This window comes from Rhodotorula toruloides (assembly GCF_000320785.1).
Source record: "Rhodotorula toruloides NP11 unplaced genomic scaffold Scaffold44, whole genome shotgun sequence".
In the NCBI taxonomy this organism is placed as follows: Eukaryota; Fungi; Basidiomycota; class Microbotryomycetes; order Sporidiobolales; family Sporidiobolaceae; genus Rhodotorula; species Rhodotorula toruloides.
This window is the reverse complement of record NW_015623004.1, coordinates 24,765-49,642: the sequence shown is the minus strand read 5'-3', so window position 1 is coordinate 49,642 and position 24,878 is coordinate 24,765. Positions and strand designations below refer to the sequence as shown.

At 62.3% G+C, this 24,878-nt stretch overlaps 9 protein-coding genes across 9 annotated transcripts; 5 read left to right on the top strand and 4 right to left on the bottom strand.

The window, feature by feature from the left end:
- Positions 1 to 62: 62 nt before the first annotated feature.
- Positions 63 to 3,076, bottom strand: RHTO_06586 (Zn(2)-C6 fungal-type transcription factor; the record flags this gene model as incomplete). Its single annotated transcript, XM_016420247.1, has 8 exons — positions 63 to 591; positions 655 to 1,252; positions 1,319 to 1,434; positions 1,512 to 1,683; positions 1,737 to 2,114; positions 2,179 to 2,558; positions 2,621 to 2,685; positions 2,765 to 3,076. The coding sequence occupies 8 exons, from the start codon at positions 3,074 to 3,076 to the stop codon at positions 63 to 65; spliced, it is 2,550 nt and encodes an 849-aa protein (XP_016269333.1).
- An 808-nt stretch (positions 3,077 to 3,884) lies between these two features.
- RHTO_06585 (thymocyte nuclear protein 1) lies at positions 3,885 to 5,189 on the bottom strand (the record flags this gene model as incomplete). Its single annotated transcript, XM_016420246.1, has 5 exons — positions 3,885 to 4,289; positions 4,445 to 4,502; positions 4,560 to 4,715; positions 4,793 to 4,887; positions 5,139 to 5,189. The coding sequence occupies 5 exons, from the start codon at positions 5,187 to 5,189 to the stop codon at positions 3,885 to 3,887; spliced, it is 765 nt and encodes a 254-aa protein (XP_016269332.1).
- A 189-nt stretch (positions 5,190 to 5,378) lies between these two features.
- On the top strand, positions 5,379 to 7,489 carry RHTO_06584 (WD-repeat protein; the record flags this gene model as incomplete). The annotated part of the gene is made up of 5 exons (XM_016420245.1): positions 5,379 to 5,842; positions 5,915 to 6,170; positions 6,233 to 6,628; positions 6,691 to 7,302; positions 7,364 to 7,489. 5 exons carry the CDS (start codon positions 5,379 to 5,381, stop codon positions 7,487 to 7,489), a joined length of 1,854 nt encoding a protein of 617 aa, XP_016269331.1.
- Positions 7,490 to 7,666: 177 nt separating this feature from the next.
- RHTO_06583 (uncharacterized protein) lies at positions 7,667 to 8,898 on the bottom strand (the record flags this gene model as incomplete). Its single annotated transcript, XM_016420244.1, has 5 exons — positions 7,667 to 7,783; positions 7,853 to 8,414; positions 8,559 to 8,645; positions 8,726 to 8,769; positions 8,836 to 8,898. The coding sequence occupies 5 exons, from the start codon at positions 8,896 to 8,898 to the stop codon at positions 7,667 to 7,669; spliced, it is 873 nt and encodes a 290-aa protein (XP_016269330.1).
- Positions 8,899 to 9,013: 115 nt separating this feature from the next.
- On the top strand, positions 9,014 to 12,151 carry RHTO_06582 (Golgi complex component Cog3; the record flags this gene model as incomplete). The annotated part of the gene is made up of 9 exons (XM_016420243.1): positions 9,014 to 9,148; positions 9,217 to 9,849; positions 9,908 to 10,045; positions 10,133 to 10,464; positions 10,544 to 11,027; positions 11,137 to 11,377; positions 11,443 to 11,558; positions 11,611 to 11,953; positions 12,018 to 12,151. 9 exons carry the CDS (start codon positions 9,014 to 9,016, stop codon positions 12,149 to 12,151), a joined length of 2,556 nt encoding a protein of 851 aa, XP_016269329.1.
- A 257-nt stretch (positions 12,152 to 12,408) lies between these two features.
- RHTO_06581 (multifunctional beta-oxidation protein) lies at positions 12,409 to 16,556 on the top strand (the record flags this gene model as incomplete). The annotated part of the gene is made up of 17 exons (XM_016420242.1): positions 12,409 to 12,417; positions 12,733 to 12,796; positions 12,862 to 13,046; positions 13,132 to 13,293; positions 13,361 to 13,404; positions 13,460 to 13,523; positions 13,595 to 14,126; positions 14,191 to 14,280; positions 14,352 to 14,640; positions 14,775 to 14,807; positions 14,876 to 14,893; positions 14,956 to 15,100; positions 15,171 to 15,423; positions 15,542 to 15,682; positions 15,771 to 16,204; positions 16,263 to 16,410; positions 16,492 to 16,556. 17 exons carry the CDS (start codon positions 12,409 to 12,411, stop codon positions 16,554 to 16,556), a joined length of 2,676 nt encoding a protein of 891 aa, XP_016269328.1.
- A 156-nt stretch (positions 16,557 to 16,712) lies between these two features.
- On the bottom strand, positions 16,713 to 18,813 carry RHTO_06580 (expansin family protein; the record flags this gene model as incomplete). Its single annotated transcript, XM_016420241.1, has 10 exons — positions 16,713 to 16,923; positions 17,001 to 17,110; positions 17,163 to 17,233; positions 17,291 to 17,549; positions 17,611 to 17,670; positions 17,734 to 17,829; positions 17,889 to 18,065; positions 18,142 to 18,150; positions 18,212 to 18,520; positions 18,589 to 18,813. The coding sequence occupies 10 exons, from the start codon at positions 18,811 to 18,813 to the stop codon at positions 16,713 to 16,715; spliced, it is 1,527 nt and encodes a 508-aa protein (XP_016269327.1).
- Positions 18,814 to 19,401: 588 nt separating this feature from the next.
- RHTO_06579 (expansin family protein) lies at positions 19,402 to 20,920 on the top strand (the record flags this gene model as incomplete). The annotated part of the gene is made up of 6 exons (XM_016420240.1): positions 19,402 to 19,614; positions 19,676 to 19,996; positions 20,049 to 20,381; positions 20,452 to 20,508; positions 20,570 to 20,600; positions 20,658 to 20,920. 6 exons carry the CDS (start codon positions 19,402 to 19,404, stop codon positions 20,918 to 20,920), a joined length of 1,218 nt encoding a protein of 405 aa, XP_016269326.1.
- A 379-nt stretch (positions 20,921 to 21,299) lies between these two features.
- On the top strand, positions 21,300 to 24,872 carry RHTO_06578 (uncharacterized protein; the record flags this gene model as incomplete). Its single annotated transcript, XM_016420239.1, has 4 exons — positions 21,300 to 21,516; positions 21,586 to 22,469; positions 22,552 to 24,572; positions 24,632 to 24,872. 4 exons carry the CDS (start codon positions 21,300 to 21,302, stop codon positions 24,870 to 24,872), a joined length of 3,363 nt encoding a protein of 1,120 aa, XP_016269325.1.
- Positions 24,873 to 24,878: the final 6 nt, after the last annotated feature.

Here is a 24,878-nt window from a genome sequence, read left to right as displayed (position 1 = left end):
TGTTCCCCTCCTCTTCATGCAGCAAGTGTCTGTTGTTACCACTCTAGAGGAACGGCTGCTATCTACCACACTCCCCAAGCAGCGAATATCTCGTCTCCAAGATCCGTCGCGCCCAAGTCCAGCCGGACTCCCGACCCAAAACCCTCGTCCGGACTTCCGCTGCTCCCCTCTGCAAAGCCACCGGCTCCAAAAGCGACGCCTGCGAGCTCTTGCGCGCCCGTTGGAGCGACGGGTGTCGGAAGGGCACCGGCATCGGACGTCGGCGAGCGAAGGAGATCTTCGAGTCGCAATGTCGTTCCCGCAGTGTCGAGCGCGTTGGCGGCGACAGCTCCATCTGGCGAGATCGTCGTCATCGCGGCAGGCAGAACAGGCGTCGTCATGCCGCTCGCCCCCGCAGCCGGACTGACTTCGCTCAAGTAGGCGAACGCGAAGGGGTCGGGAAAGCCGGCGGGAGCGGTGCCTTGACTGACTGGTAGGGGCGGCGGCATGGCAAGGCGGAGGTTGAGGGCGTGCGACTCGAGGCGATGGATGAGGGCATCGAGTTGAGGGGTCGAGAAGGCGTAGCCGGCTTTCTTGAGCGCCGAGGCGGACCTGCGACGACGGCGGTAAACTTAGCGGGAGCGTCTGCAAAGATAGAGACTGTGGCAGGCGCACCTCTCCAGTAGCGAGACGGCACGCTCGTAAGCGTGCACCGTCCCCTGCTGGACCCCGTCGGCGAGGATCTCAATAAGGCCCGTGAGCGGGAACCGCCTTGTCGTCACGAGCAGCACATACTGCGGCGCACGCTCGACCGCGTCCAGAACTGTCTCGACGGCATCGGGCACGAGGTCCCTAACCTGCCTGAACGACATCTCGAGGCGCTCGTACGCCTGCCTCGTCTCGATGTCCGTCAAGCTCGCCTTGCCGCGCTGCAGGCTCTCCTGCATCTCCTGCATGCGCCTCCCAAGCTCGCGGTATATAGGCGGGACCAGGCCGGTCCAGGTGAAGGCCGCCCAATTCCGCAAGCCTCGCGCGGCGAGTTCAGGCGTCCAGCGATTCTTGCGGTTCTTGGCATGCGGGAACAGGCTCGGCTTGGAGCTGTAGTTGATGAGGGGCTCGCAGGCTTGGAAGTGGAGGAGCGCGAGGGATCGGAGGCGCGAGAGGGCGGAGAGGCCCGAGGAGATGGCGTCGTTGTCGAGGGCTTGCCGTCGGGCGTATGGGCCGAGGAGGCCTTCGACGATGTTGCGAGCGGAGTTGATGTAGTACATCGCGACTAGGAGACCGGAGCATTAGCATATCGGCGTAGCAGCTCATGGAGAGTGGTGGACTCGGAACCCACATGGCGTGATGTTCGGCCATTGCCCCTTTTCCGCCATAACCCTTTTATAGATCTCCACAACCTCCTTGTCAGAGACAGGACTCGGGCCTGTCAGGAGGAGCTGGTCCTGCAAGGTCCTGTGAGACGCGGAACGAGAGAGCACACCGCAACGTCAGCGAAGAGCAAAGCGCACGAAGGGAGACATTCGACGCACGACGTGAGATGGCCAGAGTGAACTTCGGTGAAGAGGTCGGCCGAAAGGTGGAGAGCCCAGAGGTGCGGACTCGTGAGCGAAGGAGACTCGATCTCGCCCTTGTCGATGATGGCGCGCAGGTGGGTCATGTAAGCGGAGAGCCAGGGTCGAGAGGTTCGCTTTTCGCCGTCGTCTGAGGAACGACGAATCAGTCGCAATTGGAGCGAGACGGCGAGCGGTACGCACCAATATTGACGAGCGAATCGAGGACGTAGCATGTCGCGGCATTGTCGAGCGAGGGGTGCAACATGACTTCGCCCTCCTTGGCCTTCTCCAGCGCCAGCTTCGTCAAAGCCTCGCACGCCGCCTTCCTCCGCTTCCCAAACTCGCGCAAGTCCTCGCCCAACTCGTCAACCGCTTCAAACGACGTCGGATCCGCCTTGGCTGAGGTACCGATAATGGCGGGTGAAAAGGAGAGTGTTGCGCCGATGGCGAGTACGGCGTAGGCGAGGATGCACTGTTCGGGCGAGAGGAGCCAGAGTTGCCAGCCGACTCGTGGGAGATTCAGATCAAGCGAGGAGCCGCGAAGAAGAGGGTGGTCGTAGTGGCCGCCTTGTCGGAAGCCTGCATCGCGCCCGATTTTCAGTCATTCGACGCGAGAAGAGCGAGGTGGAAAGGAACCGCTTACAATCGTAAAGATGCTCGACGAGCGCCGGCTCAAGGGTTTGGTCGACCCATGCCGTGCGATCGACGAGACCTTGGAGGTAGAGTGAGAGCTGCTCTGCGAGTACGGAGGGCTGGAAGGACAGCGTCTCTTCGCCGGTGATTGCGAGAGCTGGACGCGTGTAGGGGACTTGCGAAGTCGAGGCGACCGGGGCGAAAGAGGCATCGCCGCCGAGCTGAAAACCGCTCGTAGTCGCAGATGTTGGCGGGATGGGTAAGACGGCATCTGGTGCTGGCGCAGAAGGTGCCGCAGTCGGCGACGTTTCTTCGTTCGAGTCCGCCGAGACGAGCGAGTTTTTAGGTTTGCGCTGCGGTTTGCGTCGGACGACGGGCGTGGTGGTGCATCTGTGGGGACACTGAGGACCAGTGAAGGCCTGGGGCATGTGCGAGCGATCACAATAACGCACTCGATGCCTTTCTCGACGCAGCGGGGGCAGCCAGCGGGATTCGGATGGCACAGAACGCGTTTCGCCTGCGTAACATACCTCGTCAGTCTCTCCTACCAGCCGAACGCCTTCTTACGGTTCCGTAGAGGAGTAAGCGGAACGAACCTTGCACCTGTCGCACGCTGGCGGCTTCTTCGGCTTCTTGGCTTGATGATCCGGCCGCGGGTTCGGCGTTCCACTCGCTGACGAGTCCACTGAGATGTCCATCCCTCCCAATCTAGGTCGAACCGCGTGTACCGGACAGTGTCGAGGACGAGGCGGTGTGGGGCGTCGAGAGGACGTGGAACAGCGCAGGGGTAGGCTTGTTGGGACAGAAGTCACTGCGTAGCTGTCGAACAAGCCCCAGCAAGCAGTCTTAGCAGGTTCGAGAGAGGGGCTGGACGCCAAACCCTCGCCAAACCCCTTTCGCCTCAACATGCTCGCGCTCCTCCTCGGAACAGCTGCCAGAAGCCAGGCGGCTGTACGCAGACGCTTACACGACCACTTGCTAGACCTCCCAGGTCTTCCGGCGCCCTTGCATTCCTCTCTCGCGATTTCCGCGACTTCATCAGTTTCGCGTCCATGATGGGTTTCGCGATATCGGGCTGAATGCGCTGGGCGGGCCTGGCGTGCTGCTGGATACAGTGTCCGGACGCGTATGACTGCTGACGAAGCGCAGCGCTGGGTTCCGGAGCTGTTCACGCACTGAGAAGCGCTATCTGCGCGTATTTTCGACTCGATGGCTTGTGTGGCATGCTGAGGACGCCACGAGTGATCACAGAGACACCAGAACACACTGCTCAGGCACTGCTCTGAGCAGGCACTGCTACACCAACAGATCGATCCCGTGCGACTTGCACGCTTGCCGCCAAGGCATCCTCGTCCCTTCCTTCCGCTCCTCGACCGCCGTTTCACCTCCCACCCGCGCGATATTGCTGCTTCACGCTCCTCCACCAGAGCGTTTTGAGTCCGCTCAGGCCAACCGCTGACGATGTGTCGACGGACAGGCTATTTCACGAGTTCCGCATCGAGGCGCACAGATTCGTGAGGAGCGCGCGGCACGCCCCGAGCATCTGAGCTGAACGCCCTCAGAGCAAGACGCTGCGCACGCAGCTTGGGTAGGTGGGTGGTCTCCTGTCGCCTCCCGCACCCGTAAGCCTAAGGGTCAAGCGATGCCGCGTCCTAGTGTGACAACAAAGCTAGTCAATCCAAGCGCAACCCAACTGTGTTCCTATGCCGACGCTCGTCAAGCCTTCTTCGCTCTCTTCGACCTCCTCCCCATCGCCTCCTTCTCACCCTCCTCACCACCTTTCTCTCCATCAACATCCTCCTCCTCCACCTCCTCCACCTCCTTCTTTGCCCTCTTCCCCTTGACCCCCTTCTTCGCCCCAGCAGCCTTCTTCCACTCCCAATCTTCCCAACCCCCCCTCTCACCCATCTCCCTAACACCCTCAAAAAACCCCTCTTCACAAGGCTGGACGCTCAGTCTTCCCCTTCTCAGGAGCGTCGAGTCGGAGAGGGAGGAGAGGAAGGTCGGGGAGAGGTAGGAGAGCGATTCGGGGAGAGTGCTTGAGGAGGAGGGCGAGGGGGAGAGGGTGGAGAGCTGTTGCAGGAGGGAGAGGGGGACTGGGTGAGGGAGTTTGGAGACGAACTGCGTGTGCGTTGATGAGGAGCAAAAGGAGGAAGAGAGTCAGTTGAGAAGTTGGGAAGGTAGACGGCGTCTGGCCTGCTCCGTTGGAAGCGAGCTCGGGGGGCGGAAGTGGAGATCGTGGGCACTCGGAGGATTGGTTAGGAAGTCGTAGGCACCTCGACGTCAACCATGTACCAGCGCGGCTTGTCGGGATCGCTCTTCGGGTCGTAGTACCTGCGCCAATCCAGCCTCAATCAGCACACTCTCTCCTCCGCCTTGATCGCAACTCACGGATGCTTCGGATCCCACGCATTGTGATCGGGATACCCCTCTTTGACGACCTTTGCGATGCCCGTCACCCCGGGCACCTTGCAGTTCGAGGCGTAGAACAGGCAGAGGTGGTCCTTCTTCATTTGGTCGCGGAGGTAGGAGTTGGCTTGGTGATTGCTGCGTCGTCAGCATCGTTAGCATCTGTCCAGGCTCGAGGGCGAAGGGGCGAAGAGAGGAGGAGAAGGGAGACGAACCGAACGCCTTCCCAGCTCGACACCTTGACGCGCTCGAGGTCATCAATCGAAAACTTGACGTCCACACCCTTCTCGATGCGCGACTCGGGTTCGGCCTGCAGTCATGACGAGCGATGTAGAGGGGGGTCGAGGGGAGTCGCGAGGAGCGAGAAGGGGAGGTGAACGGGTCAGTCTGCATTGCTCCCAGGTCCGCGGCGTCACATGCCCTCCAAAAGCGCCTTCCAGGCCTGTCGCACGCCCTCCAACGCTCTGCAATGCCATCCAGCGCGCCCGACAGGTGTCCGATGTGGGGTCGACACGAGCGAGAGAACGAGAGCGAGCGGTGAGAGCAGAGACGCGCCTTGACGAGCCAGTGGGTGTAAGTAGTCGCAGCAGCTGGCTGTTTGCCCTTTGCCATGGTGCGAGCGAGCGCTGTGAGCATAAAGAGATGAAGCCTTAGGGTGCACGTGACCTCGAAATGAATACAAACTCGGTTGTAATCAATTGAATACAACCGAGTTGTATTCAATCCGAGCTCGCTCTCGCTCTTCATCACTTCGCTCCGCTCACTTGCGCGTGTTCTGCTGCTGCGAGTGCACTGGCTGCGATGGCTTCTCGCTTGGACAAGGGCACGGGCCGCGCCGACCCCCTGCACCCGTCTCCCGCCCACCATGAGCCACTCTCCATCGCCCCTCAGGACTCGCATGTCCCGCCCTCGATCTCGCTCCAGCAGATGAAGAAGTACCAGTACGCCCAGCCACACATGCTCAAGGCCCACTCGAAACCGCCCAAACGCGCAAAGTCCGCCTTTGACAAGAAACTCGGACACCACCTCGCGCATCTCTCGTCGTCGGCACAGGCGAGCGCGTCACTGAGCGCGTCCCACGACGACTTGCTGCTCCAGCACAACAATGCTGGTGCACTCGAGGCGGAGACGGACTTGGAGCGGACGTGGAGGGTCACGCAGGACGAGATTGTCGATGCGAGTGCGGTCAGCGCCGAGAGCCAGGCGTTCAGTCTGCAGCTTGATCAGTTCGGCCCATACGACCTGAGCTACACCCGCAACGGCCGGTGAGTTGGACCGTTCTAATTGCGGCACTCCAAAGAGGGAATCGGCTGACTTTCGCCCGCTCGCTTTCGCAGACACCTCGCCATTGCCGGCCGCCTCGGTCACGTCGGCACCTTCGACGTCTCCTCCTCCTCCCTCCACTCCGAGCTGCACTTGAACGAAACAACCCGCGCCATCACCTGGCTCCACGACGAATCGTTCTACGCCGTCGCGCAGAAACGGTTCGTCTACATCTACGACAAGCAGGGACTCGAAGTGCATCAATTGAGGAGCCATGTCGAGGTCGAGGTGATGCAGTTCTTGCCGTACCACTTCTTGCTGGCGACGATCGTGAGTTGCGCGCCTGTCACTGCCGCCTGAACGCCCGTACTGACCCCCGCTCGCACTCGCAGGGCCAACCGGGCTACCTCAAGTACCAGGACACCTCGACTGGCCAGCTCGTTGCCGAGCACCGCACGCGCCTCGGGTCCTGCAAGACGATGGCGCAGAACCTGCACACAGCGATGATCCACCTCGGCCACCAAAACGGCACCGTGACGCTCTGGTCTCCCTCGGTCTCGCACGCGCAAGTCAAACTGCTCGCGCACAAGGCGCCTGTCACGAGTGTCGCGGTCGACCCGAGCATGATGGGACATCGGATGGCGACGACGGCGGCGGATGGGACGGTCAAGGTTTGGGACGCGAGGATGTGGAAGTGCTTGAATGAGTATGCGGTCAAGAAGACGCCCAAGGCGAGCCAGTGGAGCGGGAAGGGCATGTTGGCGGTCGGATGGGGTAATCACGTCTCGGTGCGTCAAACCCTGTGCACTCGCTCGGAAAGACACCGCTGACGCTGTTCGCGCCCTTGCAGGTCTACAACGACCTCTCCCGACCTTCTTCGTCCCCTCGCATGCCCCCGCCACCATACCTCACGCACCTCTTCCCCTCGACCCCCGTGCACGCCCTCTCCTTCCAACCCTTCACCGACGTCCTCACCGTCGGCCACTCGCGCGGAATCTCCTCCCTCCTCGTCCCCGGATCAGGCGAAGCAAACTTTGATTCGCTCGAAGCCGATCCGTTCGAGGGCAAGCGGAGGCGGAGGGAGCGCGAAGTCCAGGGCTTGTTGGACAAGGTTCCGATGGACCTCATCACGCTCGATGCGGATGTCGTTGGGCGCGTGGATCGGGGTGTCCTACGCAAGGGGGAGAAGAAGGATGTTCTTGCTCGTGAGGGGGCGACAAGTTTCGCCAAGATGAGTCGCGCCGAGAGGTTGAAAGTTCAGGGCAAGGCGGCGCTCGAGGAGGACGAAGAGTTGAGTGAGGGTGAGGACGAGGACGAGGAGGATGAGGAGTTGAGTCGGAGGAGGGAGAAGGCCGAGAAGAGGATCGAGAAGGCTGATGCGAAGAACCGCATGAGGGGCAAGAGTTCGGGACTGAAGAAGGCGCTCAGGAAGAGGCGGAGGAACGTCATTGACCCGCAGACGGTGCGTTCCCCGCGTCCCTCTCTCTCGCAGACGGCGTTGCTGATCCAGCTTGCGTCGGCAGGTCGCGCTCAAGGCGAAGCTCGAACGGCAGCGCGAACTCAACAAGCAGGCAAAGGCGAACAAGGCTGCGAAGGAGGCCGCGCAGTCGGGCCAGGGCGGCGCGCTCGAGCGGTTCAAGTTCGCGTAGGCGTAGATTCGCGCCCCCCTTCTCGTTTCTCGCTCGCATCTCGCACCCGCACCTCTCGCATCGCTCTTCGTTTGTTGTCATGATACGGCTGTCTTCTCTCTCCATCTTCTCGTGTTCGGTTTGGCGAAAGACGAAGCTAGCATTACTCGTCCTCGCGTAGATTGCGATCTTCGCCTGTCACCGCTGCTGCATCTCGCCGCGTTCTTCGTCCCCCAGCTCGGCGACGAACGGGCCGCATGGAGGAAGTGTCCAGTCGTCGATAGATTGCTCGAGGGCGTCGATAGCTTGTGCGAGCTGTTCGAGTAACGAAGCATCAGTCGCAGACCTCGACAACGGGAAAAGACGGAAGCTTCGGCGACGCACCGCCGCCTCTCGCTCCGGATCAACCGGCTCGTCGTCCTCGCGCCCCCAGCTGACGTCCCGCAGCCCCTGCCGAATCGTGCTCGCCGACCCGCCCGACCCGTCCGTCGCAGTCCGATACGACGCAACCGTGCCGTACTTGCTTTCCTCGTCGTCATCCTCATCTCGCTCGCCATCCTCGTCCTCCGACGAAGCACCATGCCGCAACGGACTCGGCGGAACTCCTCCCCCTCGCCCACGCGGCAAAGTCTTCATCGAATGACTACTGGGCGGCCTCCCTTCGACGCGCTTCTTCCCCTGCCCCTTCCTCTTCCTCGGCGCCGGCGTGGAAGGCTCAGAGGGTAACTCAGTCCAGTTCTGGCGGTCGAGGTGGACGACCCGAATGGGAGCGAAGGGACCGTCGTCGGTTGTTGTTGAGACGGGGGGACGCCAGGGAGAGCGGGAGCGTGGGCGAGTGGAGGAGGAGTCAGGGGAGGAGGAGGAGGGGACGTGTGTGTGTGGGTGCGAGGAGGAGGGGGGAGTAGGAGGGCGGAAGGCGGTGGAGGATTCGATCGAGATGAGGCGTCTGTGCGGCGAGCGGGCTCGTCAGCGTGTTGAAGAACAGATCCCATTTCAGCTAGGTCGCGGAAGAAGCGCCTTTGAGAGGCTTCATCCGTCGACCACTGAAGCTATGAGGAGCCCCTCGACGGAACGAAAGTTGCGAACGCACTCTTCTGCCAGGCTCAGGATCTTCCGCAGCTGTTCCTGCTCTGCGAGCTGCTCCTCCGTCGTCCGTCCAACTGGTCGAGGGGGAGCCCTGTGCGCATTCACGATGAGGATAAGGTGAGCGAGCGAGACCAACCCAAGCCCGCAAGACCAGCCCGTTACGCGACGCACTCTGGTAAGATATCAGGGTTCAGCAGCGGTGCACGTTCGGGGTCCTGCGTGCGTGCGAGGCGAGATCAGTGCGATGAGGAGGTGGGGAGGGTTGAGCGAGGTGAGCGCACGTCTTGCGGATGGCGCGGCGCAGGTAAGCAGCAGCACAGGTACTGTATGAGCAAGTCTGCCATCCTAGCGAGTCCCAGCAAGCAGCGAGCGGTGAACGGCTTGAGCCAACTTCATCGGCTCCACCTCTCGCCAGGACCACACGCTCGCTGGCTCGCTACGGCTCGTCCTGAGGCTGGGATGGCGTCTGCGAGGGCGTCGACGTCGCGATACTCCATCGACGACTGGGACCAGCTCGCACCGCTCTCGCCCGCGCAGTCCCAGTCCGTCCACCGCGTCTCGCAACTCGCCCAGGTCAAGCCTGTTCCACAGCACGTGAGTCGATGTGCGCTGCGCTGAGACGATGAGATTGAGCTGATGCGCGATGTGGTGACCCCGCGCAGCTCGTCGCGGCGTCGAACAGCCGCCCGTCCACTCCCTCGTCCTCTGCCCTCCTCCGTACCGCTCCCCGGTCCCGCTCTCGCCTCGACCTCGCTCAAATCCTCACCGGCTCGCCCTCTGGCTCTCCAAGACCCGGCTCTGCACGGCCTTCCGCCCTGGCCGGACTCGGAGAAGCCTCGGCCGACTCTCCCGACCCGCTCTTCGTCCTCCGCGAACCCATCTCGACCGCCCAGCAGTTCCACGACTGGTTCTCCCTCGTCGAGTCGTCCCTCGAGCGGTCGCAGGAGTCGATCTACGTCGACCACCTCTCGGAACTCGTCTCGCACCTTGAAACATGCGACAACGTCCTCGCGGCGCTCGACGAGTCGCGCGGCCTGTTGAGCGAGATGGAGGCCAACTACCGCTACGTCGACGAGAACTCTCGCGCGTTGCAGATGGCGTGCGAGACGATGCTCGAGGAGCAGAAGCATCTCATCGAGGTCACGGAGGCAATTGGAGCGAGGCTCGAGTACTTCCGCGAGCTGGAGAAGGCGACCCGCGTACTCAACTTGCCTGGGGAGGAGATTGTGCTCAAGGAAGACTTCCTCAACATGCTCGACAGGCTCGACGTCTGCCTCGAGTACCTCAAAGCCAACGTGCGCCGCGCTGTCCTTTCCTCCTCAAATCTCCGCTTACTGAACCCGCTGAGCGCAGCGCGACTTCCTCGACGCCGAGATCTACCTCATCCGCTTCCAGCAGTGCCTGACGCGCTCGATGACGCTCATCAAGATGTACTTTGTCACGACGATCCGGCGCATCGCGGCAGAGGCGCAGGAGAAGATGGGTGGCAAGGTGCGTCGTCGCGTTGCTCCTGTCAATCACACTTGGCTTGCATGGTCATGTCGCTGACTGGAAGTTACCCTCCTTCCACGCGCACAGGAACTGTCCGAGACGGCGCTGAACGCCCTCCTCTACGCCAAATTCACCTCGTCTGCTCCGACCCTGCGCATCCTCCTCGTCGAGCTCGAAAAGCGCGCTTCGGCCGACCCCTCGGAATACGCCTCGCTTCTCTCCGAATGCTACTCAACCTACTTTGCCTCTCGCTCTGCCCTCCTCGGTCCAGGCTTGAGAGAGGAAGTCAGGAGGATGGAACCGGACAAGACGGAGCTCGTGAGGTTGGCCAAGATGGGGTGTGCGTATCTCAGGGGCGTTTGCGCGACGGAGTGGGGACTGTTTAGGGAGTTTTTCGCGATGGGCGACAACGAGGTCTCGTGCGTCCCGTCGCCACATCTCTCTCTGCCTTCTTCACCGAAGCGAAGACTGATCATCGAATTCGGACGGGTTGCACAGCGCCTTCCTCGAATCCCTCTGCGACACGCTCTACGACTCCCTCCGCCCTCGAATCCTCCACGAACCGCGCCTCTCCTCTCTCTGCGAACTCTGCGCCGTCCTCAACGCAATGATGGCGCTCGACTCGTCCCCCACCAACCCTTCCTCCGCCGACGCAGACGAAGAAGAGGAAGGACAGGCAGGGATGCGGTTCTCGATCCTCCTGCAGTCGCTCCTCCAAGACGCCCAAACACGCCTCGTCTTCCGCGCACAAGCAGTGATCCAGTCCGAAGTCCTGCACTACGTCCCCTCCCCCTCCGACCTCGATTGGTCCGACAAACTCTCCACCAGCTCTTCTTCTGGGGCGATGTGGGAGGAGCAAGCGGAGGAGGAGGGAGGAGCGAAGGGAAGGTTTAGGGTTCCGAGGGAGGAGAGGATGGTAGGGTGGTATCCGACGCTGAGGAAGACGGTTTGGGTGTTGGAGAGGTTGAACGCCTACGTTAACGTGCGTCGCGCGTCTTCCCTTCTCGCAACTGCCCTCTTCCATTGTTCACGGGGAAGTTGCTGGCGGTGGGCATCGTCCGACGCTCACGTTCGCTCGGTCCCCCGCGCAGGACGCCATCTTCCAAGACTTTGCCGCCGAAGCCGTCACCCTCTGCCTCCAATCCCTCATCTCCGCCTCGCTCCTCATCTCCTCCCGCCCCGCGACCGCCGATTCAAAGAATGAAGACACCGAAGATCGCAGGACGGACGGCTACTTGTTCCTTATCCGACACCTGTTGTTGTTGAAGGAGATGGTGAGGAGCGTGGATTTGAGGCATGTGGAAAGGGCGGCGGATTGGTCGAGCGTCACCGGTGCGTCCGCTCACTCTCTCGCTCCACCCTGTCGCGCGAGCTGACGGTCGGTATCGGACAAACAGAGGCCCTCAACACCCTCCTACGCAATACCTCGACCCTCTTCAACCCCCGCGCACTGGTCGACCTCGCCTCGAAAGGCATGCCTAACTTTGCTGAAACGATGACGGACGCCAAATCCGTGCGTCCCATGCCCCTCCCTTTTCCTTTCGAGGCTGACGATGGGTGAATAGGACCTGGACTTGGCGCTCAAGAAGGCATGCGAGGAGTTGATCGCCCACTTGGCGCTCGCGCTCACGAGCGAGATCCGCGCGTTCTTGGATCGGTGTACCGCGTTCCTCTCATCCCCCTCGCCCTCCTCAACCTCAACTTCCTCTCGCGACTTGCCCTCCCAGCCTTTCTCCACCCCCTCCCAAGTCCTCGAACTCCACTCCACCTTCTCCTCCACCATTCACCAACGCGCGGAGGGGGTGATGGAAAGGATGCGAAAATGGTTGGAGGAGGATAAGACTGTGAGAGTGCTTGTTGGGCCTTTGTGGGACGAAGTTGGTGAGACGTATACGACGTTCTACAACCGTGCGTTTGCGCTCTCTTCTTTGTCTCGAAGGAGTGGGCTAATGGTTTCTTGGTGAGTGGGCAGTCGTGAGATCGGAGTATGGGTTCGAAACGAGTTCGTGGCTCACGTCGCCCGACGAAGTCCTCGTGAGGCTCAAGGCTGCGGAGGAGGGTCAAGGACGGTTGGAGGAGCAGGAGAAGGGCGAGGAGGAGAAGTAGCGGGAGGAAGTCGAGGTGCAACTTGGCCGTTTCGCTCCGCTCCAAGACTGGCACTCTCGTCGCTGCTTCCTCTATATGATGCCCTCGTAAGACTGCTTGGAAGTCGTCGTCGTCGTCGCCGTCGAGTCGTTCGGACGGAGGCTGGTTTCGTGACCCGGATCGCGAGTTCGCCGGTTCCCGCTCACGCTCGTCTCGGCGCCTCTCTCTTGCCTCTCCCTCTTTCTCCCTCTCTCTCACTCTGACACTGACTCACAACGATGGCTGAAGTACGCTCACGTGCTGCTCGGGACGGGGCTGGACTTGCGCGCGCTCGAACGGAGCGAGACGGTTGCCGGGCGGGACGAGAGGCGGGGGACTGGTCACTGAGCAGCGACGCGGGCATCGGCTGGTGCGGGGGGCTTTGCGTTGGGACTGTGTGACTGTCTGCGGCTGGCGGGGACGAAGAGCGAGCCTCGCGCGGGTTGATAGAGGACACCGGCGTCTCCTCCCCACTTGCACTCGCCAGCAGGGTCCACGAGCAAGAACCGCTTCCCTCCTCGCTGAGAGACTGACAACCGGTGCTTGTGCGAACGTGTGTGCAGCAACTGCGATTCGACAAGAAGACTGTCGTCATTACCGGTGCGGGCGGAGGACTCGGGCGCGCTTGTTCGTCCCCCTTCCCTCCCTTCTTCGCCCCGAAGTCTCGCTGACTTTGAAGACGACCGTCGCAGACTCCCTCTTCTTCGCCTCCCGCGGCGCCAACGTCGTCGTCAACGACCTCTCGCGCGAGAACGCCCAGAAAGTCGTCGACGAGATCAAGGCCATGAACGGCGGGCGCGCCGTCGCCAACACCGATTCGGTCACCGAGGGAAAGAAAATTATCGAGCAGGCCATGAACGAGTTTGGGAGTGTTGACGTGCGTCGCGGTCCTCCTCGACGACGTGCTTCTTCGCAGCTCTTTCCCGCCGAGGAACTGACTTGGTTGAGGCGCACGCCCGCAGATCCTGATCAACAACGCCGGTATCCTCCGCGACAAGTCCTTCAAGTCGATGACCGAGAAGGAGTGGGACATTATCCAAGACGTGCACGTCAAGGGCGCCTATGCGTGCACCAAGGCTGCCTGGCCCATCATGCGCAAGCAGAAGTTTGGCAGGATCATCAACGTGCGCGAGAGACGTGCTCTTTCAGCGAAGGCTGGTCGCTGACAATCGAGCGTTTGTGCGTGTGTAGACCGCCTCGGCCGCCGGTATCTACGGCAACTTTGGACAGGCCAAGTGCGTCGCAGATTCGGTTCACTCGGCGGCGCGCGCTAACCGGTTGTCGTCGCAGCTACTCGGCTGCCAAGATGGGTCTTGTCGGATTTGCCAAGACGCTCGCTCGTGAGGGCGCCAAGGTGCGTCGACGAGCGCACTTTCCGTGCGGAAGAGGACTTTGCGCTGATGCCCTCGTCCCGCCGCTGCGCAGTACAACATCCACGCGAACGCGATCGCGCCCGTCGCCGCCTCGCAAATGACCGAGACCATCATGCCGCCCGAGATGCTCGCCAACCTCTCTCCCGAGATGATCGTCCCTCTCGTCGCGTACCTCTGCCACGACCAGACCGAGACGAACGGACAAGTGTTCGAGGCTGGCGCGGGGTGGTATGGCAAGCTCAGGTGGGAGCGGACCAAGGGACATGTCTTCAAGACCGACAGTTCGTTCACTCCGAGCGCGGTCAAGGCCAAATGGGACACGATCAACGACTTTACCGACGCCGATCACCCCGAGAACATCACGGATGCCGACTACCTCGGGTTCCTCGAGAAGGCCAAGTCGATGCCGACGAACGAGAGTAGCGACGATGTTCGCTTCGAGGGAAAGACTGTCCTCATCACCGGTGCCGGAGCCGGATTGGGTCGCTCGTATGCCCACGTGTTCGCCAAGGGAGGAGCGAACGTCGTCGTCAACGACATGAGCAAGGACAACGCCGAGAAGGTCGTCAAGGAGATCAAGGACGGTGCGCCCGAGCCCTCTCTCTCCTACCTCTAAGAACCCTGTTGATGCTCCTGGGTTGTGCGCAGCCGGCGGAAAGGCCGTTGCCGTCGTCGAGTCGACCCTCGAGGGCGAGAAGCTCGTCAAGGCTGCGCTTGACGCGTTCGGCAGCATCCACAGTGAGTTTGCATCCTCCTCCGCTTAGCGCTCTCCGCGCGCGCGCTGACGCTTGATTGCTCGCGCTCGGCAGCCATCATCTGCAACGCCGGTATCCTCCGCGACAAGTCCTTTGCCGCCATGACCGACGCCGAGTGGGATGCGGTCTACTCGACCCACTTGAAGGGTACCTACGCAGTGTGCAAAGCCGCCTGGCCTCACTTCCAGAAACAGAAGTACGGTCGCATCGTCACGACTTCGTCGGCCGTTGGCGTCCATGGGAACTTTGGACAGGCGAATTACTCGACGGCTAAGAGCGCGATCATTGGGTTGACGAGGACGTTGGCGATTGAGGGAAAGAAGTATGGCATCTTGGCGAACATGTGCGTGCCGAGCGATTCGTCTCTCTGCGGGTCGGCGGCCGGAGCTGACTTTGCCTCACTTCTTCTCCTCCCTCACCCGCTTCATCCTCTCGTACACCTTCTCCTACACTAATCGCCGCCGTCACCGACGACAGCCTCGTCCCGAACGCCGGAACCGCCATGACTGCGTACGTCTCCTCTTCCTCCCCTGCCTCGGCTGCTTCGCTGACATCCCGTTGTTTCTCGTCTCTGACAGGACGATCTGGCCCGAAGAGTAGCTAGCATTTGCTTTGTTCGAGCTGACGATGCCGTCGCTGACCCTCCCGAACCTCGCAGGATGGTCAAGGCCTTCTCGCCCGACTTTGTCGCGCCCGTCGTCGGCTACCTCGGCTCCGAGTCAAACCAGGACACGATGGGCTTGTACGAGGTCTCGGCTGGATGGGTCGCGAGCATCAGGTGGCAGCGCACCGCCGGACACGCCGTGAGTTCGACCTTCTCCTCGACGCGAGACGGACCTTCCTAACCTCGCCTTCTCCTCCCTCGTCGCGCAGTTCCCCGTCAACCAGAAGGTCACGCCGGAAGACATCGTCGGCGCATGGGACAAGATCACCCGTTTCGACGAGAACGCGACCAACCCCAACTCGACGGCCGAGTCGCTCGAGAGTATCATCTCGAACTTTGGCAACGAGGATGAGGGCGCTTCTTCGGCGGGTGGTGGAGAAGACTACACGGATGAGGAGGACTCGGAGTTGGTTGCCAAGGCGAAGAAGGAGGCGCACTCGTCGGGCGAGTTCACCTACACCGGTCAGTCCTCCTCCTTTCGCTTCCGCTCGCTTCGTCCGCCCGACACTCTCGGTTGTCGACATCTACCGCAGGCATTGCGAGTCTTCGCATCGTACTGACCGTCGTATCGTCAAAACAGAGCGCGACGTCGCCCTCTACAACCTCGGCATCGGCGCGACCGAGAAGGACCTCGACCTCATCTTCGAGGGCGACGAGAATTTCCAAGCTGTGCCAAGCTGGGGGGTCGTGCCGCAGTTCAGCGTCTCTAGCGGATTGTCCCGTACGTCCGCGACCCCTAACGCTGTTTGTCGCCTCCACTGACCTTCCCTTCTCTCCTCGTCGGCTTCCTTCGCCTCTTTCTCTTGCAGTCGACTGGCTTCCCAACTTCTCGCCCATGATGCTCCTCCACGGCGAGCAGTACCTTTCGATCAAGAAGCCGATCCCTACCTCCGGCACCCTCGTCTCCGAGTCGAAGCTTGCCGAGGTGCTCGACAAGGGCAAGGCCGCCGCCGTCACTACCGTCACGACCACCAAGGACTCTGCAACTGGCGACGTTGTCTTCGAGAACCACTCGACCGTCTTCATCCGCCAGGCCGGCGGCTTCGGCGGTCGCAAGACCGGCAAGGACCGCGGCGCTGCGACCGCGCTCAACAAGCCTCCTTCCCGCAAGCCTGATGCCGTCGTCGAGGAGAAGACGCTCCCCCAACAGGCTGCGATCTACCGCCTCTCGGGCGACTACAACCCGCTCCACGTCGACCCGAACTTTGCCAAGGTCGGCGGCTTCGACCAGCCCATCCTCCACGTGCGTGCGCCCGCTCAATGGTACGAGGGACCTTAGCTAACACTCGCGCGCCTCGCAGGGCCTCTGCTCGTTCGGCATCTCGGCCAAGCACATCTTCCGCAAGTACGGCGCGTTCTCCGACATCAAGGTCCGCTTCGCTGGCGTCCTCTTCCCCGGCGAGACGCTCGTCACCGAGATGTGGAAGGAGGGCGACAAGGTTGTCTTCGGTGAGTCTGAAGCACGATCTGTCACCGGAATCTTGCGCCGAAGCGGCTTTGGCTGACTGACTTTCGGGTTTCTCGTCGCAGTCACCAAGTGTAAGGAGCGCGGTACCGTCGTCCTCAGCTCCGCCGCCGCCACCCTCGCGCAGTGAGCATCGTCGAGCATCGTCGTCTCTCGCGCCTCGCCCCCCGGTCTCCGCTTGTAATCCTCGCTTGTCTGCGTACCTCCCTCTCGCTTTCGTCTGTTCACCCTTTCCTACGTTGTCAAAAGCAATGAAACTAAGTTGTGCGATCTATAAAAGCCCCTTCTATCGACGAGCGCCCTCGTTCGACTCGCCCACACTCCCGTCCCAATCGCTAAACCCGATCGGTAGCTGAGCCTGCAGCCCCGCATCCTCGAGCCACCATTGGATCGAGAGGACACCTTTGTCGAGCGCGGCGTCGCGGTTCTTGGGGCTTGCGCCGGCGAGACGGAGGAAGGCGGCTTGCGAGAGGTCGATTGAGGTGGTCGTCGGGCAGCTGGGCAAGTCAATCAGATAGAGAACGTCAGGAAGCCGAAAGAAGTGAGTGTGAAGCGGAGACGAGAGACGACGCACGCGTTGCAGACATCGCCAACCTTCACCGAAATCGTCACGTTCGAGTCGGGCGACCAGACGTTCATCTTGGCGCCGCAGAGCGCAGAGACGCTGTCGCCGTCCGAGCCGTACTGCGCGACGAGAAGTGAGTGCTGGAAGCGAGAGGAAAGGAGGAAGACGGACGAGTGCAGGAGGAAGAGCGGCGACGAGAGAGCTGCTTGTGTAGGTCGTGCCGCAGGCGGTGCGGTGCTCATCTGCAGAATCTACCGTTCAGCTTCGCCGCTTGCAGCGGAAGTGCGCAGCGGATGCACCGATAGCAAACCAAGTCGCGGTAGTCGTGAACTTCGTTGAGCCTTCGGTACTCGCTGCTCCGCTCGTGGTCTGCCACCCCGGCTGGCCCTCGTAGCTAGGTCTCGAAGAAGCTGTAGGTCTGCTGCCCCTGTCGTGGCCGGGGGACTGCGAGGAGTCGTCTGGCATCTGCGAATCCGGGTTGCTGAACTGGCCAATACCATTCGAGTCGGCTGAGCCTGTTGCGCCGCCTGCATGTGCTGTCGCAAATGTCATGGCGGGCTGTTCAGTTCGGTCAGCACGCTCGTATCGCGTGAAGGAGGTTTGGGAAGGTCAGCCTTACCGTCGAAGCAAAAGCATCGTCCGTTGGCGTCGGTGCGCCAGTCGACCCACCGACCTGAACCTGCACATCCGAAGAATCCAGTGTAAGTGCCAGGCTGAGAGAATGGACAGAATGCGGGCTCACTGGAAGTCCTGCTTCGCCGGTCGCAAAAACCTGCGTTGTCAGGCTCCCGTCCACGGCGGCTGAGCTCGCTGGCAAGCTGGCAGACGGCGTCAAAGCCTGCATCGGGACGTCATCAGCGGTCAAGCCCAGAGAACGCAAGGGGAAAGGTCGCGCACCGCTGTACCACCAGACGCTCCGCCCGCGTCCGTCGCAGTCGAGTTGAGCGACGAATCTGCTGACACGGCCGATGCAGCCGTCGCGTTTGTCGTGGCGGATGTAGCGCTGCTCGAGCCGGAAGTCGCGGACTCGGCGGCTGAGGACGGTGTCGCCGTCGAGCTGCTAGATTTCTTGTGCTGTCAAGCGCGAGACGGATCAGCTTGCGGCTCAGCCAGTCGGAGTGAAAAGGCTTGCGTTGATCGTGTAGATGACGACGCCAATCTACGAGTGTTCAGTCAGTCAGTAGTGCTCAGGAAACGGAAGAAGAGAACGGCTCGCTCACTGCAACGATCAGCAAGACGACCAGTCCACCGATGAGCGCCCACTTCGTCCACGAGGACCCCTTCTTCTCCCTATCGTCATGCTCGTCGTCGCTTCTAGCCGAGCCACCTGTTGCGACTCCTCCCTTCCTACCTCTGCTCGACCGGCTCGTCGACTTGCCCTTCTCCAGGTCCTCCGAGTGCTCGCCGTCGCTGCTGCCGTTCGGCGAGCGCTCGGGGTCCGAGTCGGTGTGAGCCGAGTTGCGAGCGCTGTCGGTTGAAGGGCGACCGCGAGAGTCGGTTTGGCCCACAGCGGCGTATGAGCCTCGGGACTGCGAGAGCGTATGACGGGATACAGTTAGCGCAAGTATGCAAGGTTGTCCAGCATTGGCGAGCTCACCCTGTCGACGTTCTTCCTGCTCGGCCTGACCAGCGCCTCCCTACCTCCCTCGGCCTGCCCTTCACGCGACCTCCTCCCACCCTTCGACGGCTGTGACTCCTCCTCAAACTCGGTAGAGTATCGGTCACGGTCTCGATAAGCGTCCATCGCTCGTCGTGCGCCTGAAGCGGCGTAACGAGCCATTTGGGGAGCTTGTTGAGCTGCGCGGAGGGCGGGGGAGGCCATTACTGGAGTGTCCGGTCACTGCAGAGCAGCAGATAGCGCAAAGCAGACCACACGAACTCAGCAGCTGGATGCGCTAGAGCGAGGAAGACAGCAGGAGAATGAGGGCGAGAAGACATGCGGAAGGTCCGCGGAGTCTGCGATGGACGAGCTGGGCGTTGCGCAAGCTGGAGACACCCTTCAAGAGGCAGCAGCAGCTCATTGAGCGGTCGAGGGCCACAAGGAGGAGCGAGAGAGGCAAGTCCGCCTCTTCGCCTCTGCGCCTCTTCACTCACGGCTACGCTCGCTGGACTGGCTCGTTCAGGCTCGCCGGCTCCTGCTGAACTACGTGTTTGTGCTCTCCGGGCTGAGCGACCTGTCCCGTCACTCTCCCGCTCGTCCCACGACCTCTGTCGGTTCTCATCAGTCTGCGGAACAGACTCGATGGGCAGGGCTTCGCAGAGCTCGCACGGCAAGTCAAGGGTTGGAGGACGTGCGAAACCCTGGCCGACGCCGCGCCTGCCTGTCCGCGGATTCTCCGGGGCAGCTCGCTCGTCGTTCTTGTCGTCCTCCTCTTCACGCCGCTTCTCCCGCAACCGCCGCTGGTCCGCCATGCCTGCTGCTTCGTCCTCTCAACGCTATCATGCTACTACTGCTCACCGCAAGCGCGACCTAAGCTCTTCCGAGGAGTCTGACCGGACGAGCGGGTCGGAAGAGGAGGAGGACGAGGAGAGAAGTATCGGTCGGCACGCGGAGCGGCGGTCTACGAGGTCCGCCCAACACAAGGGACGCGCCGGCGAACGAGTCTGGGCGATGCGTTCTGTTGTGCGTCGCTTTTCGCATCCTCCGCACCCGGCTCCTTTCATCTCACCACCTCGTTCGGCAGCCTAAAGGCTCGCACAAATACGACCCAGCACAGCAAGACGACTACTCGGACGACGACGCTGGAGGAGGTAAGGGCGACCGCACGCCGCCTTCTTCTGACGGCGAGAGGTCGGACAAGCAGGGGGACAGTAGCGACGAGCAGGACTCGCGGGATGAGAAGGGAGGCAGGGGCAAGAAGAAGCGTGGTGCTGCGGGTGCGGGACAGCAAGATGGGGAGGAGGACCAGCAGGACGAGGAGGAGAGCAGCAACAAGAAGTTGTGGTGGATTGCGGCGGGCGTGGCGGTCATTGTGGTCCTGCTGCTCATCGGCGCGTGGTACTGGGTGCGGATGGCTGCTCTCTACAACACTCAGCGTGGGCTGACTTGCCTCGCAGTACTCGCATCGCGACTCTTCCTCTTCGAGCGACTCGACCTCTTCTTCCGCCGTTGTCTCTTCGGCTCCAGCGACCAGCTCAGCCGCACTGCAGCCAAGCACCACTGCTCCAGCACCCGTCACCACCTCTCCCCCCTCTCTGCCCGTCACAACCTCTCCCCTCCTTACCGCTCAACCGACCACATCCGGTTCGCCAACTACAACCGACACCGCCGTACAGCCTGGCCAGACGTTCTTCGCGCAGATCACCTGGTTCGAAGCGAGCAGTGAATTGTCAGAGTGTGGAACCAAGGCGAAGGATACGGATTTGGTCGTGAGGGTTAGCGAGGAGTTGGTGCGTCGTCCGCCGCACTTGCCTTTGACTTGGCGGTTCCGCCTGCTCACGTCCTCATGTTGATTGACAGTATGGTGATGCGAGCGCTGTCTCACCACTGTGCGGACAGTTCATAACGATGTATCAGGCGGGCTTCTTCGCTTCCGTGGCTCGGCCGTCCAGTCCTGACATTCTTCACGTCGCCACAGCTCGAGAAGGACTCGTACGTCCGGGCAACGAGTATGTGCAGGCCTCTCGCTTGAAGCTGAACCGCTACTGACTCCCTCGCGCTCCCAGTCGAGGGCATCTCGGGCAACATCACGGGCCACAACCTCGACCTCTCTCAAGCCGCCTTCAAGGGCCTCACGTCGAACCTCAAGCTCGGCACCACCCTCGTCCAGTGGTACCTCACCGACGACAAGCACAGGCCGAAAGCGAGCCTCAAGTCGTATCCTGTCGGCGGCGGCGGGGCGACTGAGACGGACGAGACAGGCGGGACGGTGTTGACCGGCGCTGTGATGCCCACGAAGGCGTACGAGCCGGCTATCATGACGGTGTGAGGACGTTCGACTTCGTCGGCGGAGATTCGCGGCATTTTCGGGCGAGAAAGTCGGGACGAGATAGACTTTATCGGCGGCGGTGGTTCCGCTACACCTTGAGCAATGTCAATACTTCGCACACGCTGTCGCACGAGCTGGAAGAGAGAACTTTGCCGTCGTCGGGGGTTTGTACCGCGCGGAGTCGCTGACCTCAAGCTTTCCTCTCACGCTCGCTCGCTCACTCGGGTTCGTTGGCGTGCACAGGCTCAGACGCTTGCTTGAGACTGTACTAAAGTGTGCCAGTACCGCCAGCTTGCCCGCTCCGAACGAGCTGCCGTCGTCGCCCAGAACTCGCCTCGCTCAACTTCACTCGACCGCACGGGCACGCGCAGGGCGTGGGATGGACTTGCACAGCGATGGAGGATCAGGCGCAGCTACACCGACCCTCGCAAAGTCGTCCTCGTCGCCGACGTTCGACCTCCCGCCCCAGGTGACCGACCTCGACTTGCTCTCGCTCGCATCGTCGTCGCCTAACCCGCCTGGGCCGCACTTTACGCACCACCCGCCGCTGCACTCGACGTACTCGCGACACCTGGGCGACTTTCCCCCCGAGATTAGTGCGTTCCCGACCACAACCCTCCCCCTCGAGACGGTTTCCGACTGACACAAGACACACACACCCGCAGTCGCCCTCATCATCCATCACCTGTACTACTCCTACGTCCCCTACCCGACGCCGTTCCCCTGCCCGGACCCGTACCTCGAGCTCGTCCCCGCAACGCCGTACGAACCCTCCCACCTCGCCCAACCGCTCGACACCCAAGCGAAAGAGACCCTCGCCTCCATCTGCCTCGTCGACAAGACGTGGAGCGCAGAGGCGACGAGGGCGTTGTGGCGCCGCGTCAGTTTCGGGATGCCGAGGGCGTTTGAGAGCGTGTTGAGGACGATTGAGGAGTACAGCGGTGGGCAGAGGGTCGCGAGGCCGCTGCGGAGCGATGCACGAGGTGGAAGAGGACACAGCAGCGAGGCGGCGAACAACAGCAGCCTCGGCCTCGTTGGACTCGAGCTTGACGAGCCGGTGAAAGGCGCAGGAGCAGCTGGTGGAGGAGGTTTTGCCGGCGGGCTCAAGGCAGCTCTTGAGGCGGCAGTCGAGGAAGAGACTCGCGGGCGACCACTCGTCTCGTCTCCACCCGAGGAGCGCCACCCACTCCCAAGCCACCACTCCGCACCGGTCGAAATCGCCAACTCCTTCCCTCCTCCAGCCCCTCTGCCCACCCTCGACCCCGCCGACTCTCCCCTCCTCTTTACGCGCGCAATCTCCTTCGCTCGCTTTCGTACGGCGGGGATGAAGCGCACTCTCCGCCAAGGCTCGCACGAGCGGTTCGTCACGCCTCATCGGCTCGTCACGCTGCTCAAGGGGACGAGGTACCCGAGGGACAAGCTTGTCAAGCCTGTTGTGAACAAGGATGAGGAGGACGAGGAGGACGAGGAGGAGAGGTGGAGCTCGAGTGCCGACGAGAGTGAGGGAGAGACGCCGGGCGGGAAGAAGAAGAAGAAGGTCGCTGGCCAGGTGCGCTTTGTTCCCTTGTTGTTGCGTCGGTGCAGATGTATGCTCCTCTGAGGCTGATCGAGTTGCACCGCCGTGCGCACAGCTCTGCCAAGTCGGCTTCTCGGAGTACATGGACAGCGCGATCACGTTCGAGGTCCTCGAGGAGCTTCTCTTCCGCGGCGGCTACCTCGCCGAGTACGAGGAACCCGAAGAGCCCGCCTTCATGCCGGACTTTGGCTCGTCCGAGTCCGACCTGGGCGTCGGTCTGCGATCGCCTTACTTTGGTGCAACGCCCGGCTCGCACGTCCCTGCTTCCCCTCACGAACCCTTCCACTACCGCCACCTCGCCTCGTCACACTCTCGCTCGCCCTCGACAGACCGGGGCAGCCACCGCACCCGCTCTTCGTCCATCTCGACGTCGATCGCCGAGGAGGACGAGACGATGGTCGACACGGATGACGACGCGCCTGGGTCGGGCTCGCGTACGCCCGTCGGACGCAGGCCTGCGCATTGGATGCAGAGGAGGCCGAGCGGGTCGTCGTTCGCTCCGCCTGCGACTCAGCCGAACGGACAGATGCACCCGGTCGGGTCGCCTGACGAGCACATGTCGAGCGGCGCGGAGGACCTCGAGGACGAGGAAGAAATGCGAGGTCGAGAGCGATTCGGGCGGAGTCGGGGTGCATTGCCGACCAGTCAGAGCGCGAGCGGGCTTGCGACACCGACTGAATCGCATCCTCGAGGTCGTCCTCGCTTCAACCGCTCGCTCCTTCCGCCTCACGCCTTCCTCACCCGCTCGGCGTCCCTGCCCGCGCATGCCGTGCCACAACTCCCGCAAGTGCGCGCTTCGCAAGGTCACGGCTCTCGCCCTCCTTTCCGCCACCAGTCCCTCTCGCGCGCATCCGAGCGCTCTTCGTCCGTTCCAGCATCGGTGAGCGGCCGCTGGGCACCCGAGCCAGCGCCGAAGCGGACGGTCCAAGTCCTCGAAGGCAGCCTGACGATGCAGCCCGTCCGGGCGCTCGACTTGTGCGGCTGCGTCTCGCGCGTCTTTGTCGCAGGCCTCGAAGAGTTTGTCAAGATGTACAAGTGTGGTCCGAAGGCGCTCATGCCACCGCCTGGGATGGACACGCTTGGCGAGGAGGACGAGGACGAAGAGATGGAGATGGGATACCGGACGCCCTCCTTGCGGTCGGTCAGGATGGGCTACACGGAGGAGCGCATCCTCAATCGCACTTTCTTCCCTCACCTGCGTCGACTTGGTCTCGCCTCGTCGCTCCTTCCCTCCGACCTCCTCACCTCTTTCGTCCTCTCCTTCCCCTACCTCACGCACCTCGACCTCGCCTCGACTCTTACGTCGCCGATGCTGCTCAAGGGTCTCGCCTTGGCCGGACAGAAGGGCATCGGCGGACGCCCGATGCGTCTCAAGGCGCTCTCGCTCGCCCGCTGCCGCCTCATCACCGGTGCCGCCCTCCTCGGCCTCTTCTGCGGCGACTGCCCACCTCTCACGACGCTCGCTGGCCTGTCAGACGACGAGGACGAATCGTGGGGATCAGGTGAGGTCGTCAGCGAGCTGACCGACCTCTCGCTCTTCGGCGACGGGACGTACCCTTCGCCCCTCGAGGTTCCGGAACTTCGCCTCGTCGTCTCCGCCTCGCCCGCTTTCCGCTCCGGTCGCCTTCGCACCCTCGACCTCTCCAGCACGCCCATGTCCGACGTGATCCTCACCGGGCTCATCCCGCCTCAGCCGAACCTGATGCAGCTCGGACTCGCCCACTGCCGGTCAATCACGATGCATGCCGTCTCGACCTTCCTCTGCACCAAAGCCAACGCCGTCGAGATCCTCGACTTGAGCCACTCGTGCCCGTCGCTCGTCGGTCAGAGCATCAGCAGTCGGCGACGCGTAACCCTCGGCCCGCCTTCGATGTCGATCATGGAGCTGCATGCAGTCCTCCTCTCGCAGTGCGCGAGCCTCGAGTCGTCGTCGCCGAATCCGGAAGAGGCGCAACTTCTGCTGGCGCTGCGGCAGACCAACTTGCGGATCGTCGAGCTCGACGAGAAGAGCCTCGAGCTGGTGCAGGGCGGCGCGGGCGACTGGAAGCCCGTCTGGGGCAAGGGCCGGCGTGGCTGGTGCGTTCAACTTTCTCTCGCGTTGTTCATTCGCTTGCTCACCCGGCCTACTCTTTCAGGTACGTCGACACGGCCACCACCTCGACTCTTACGCCCTACTACTCGCCTTCGACCCGTCCTCGCCAGCTCCTCCACCTCCCTCGTACCGACACGCAGCGCCAGGCGCTCCTCAAGCTCGTCGACCAGAACCGGTCCGGCCTCGAGGTCGCGTGGAATCCGCGCAAGATGGAGGTTTTGAAGGGCGAGGGCATGCTCGGGTACCGCGAGGGCTTGTACGCCTATCACAGCTTTGCGTCGTGAGCAGGT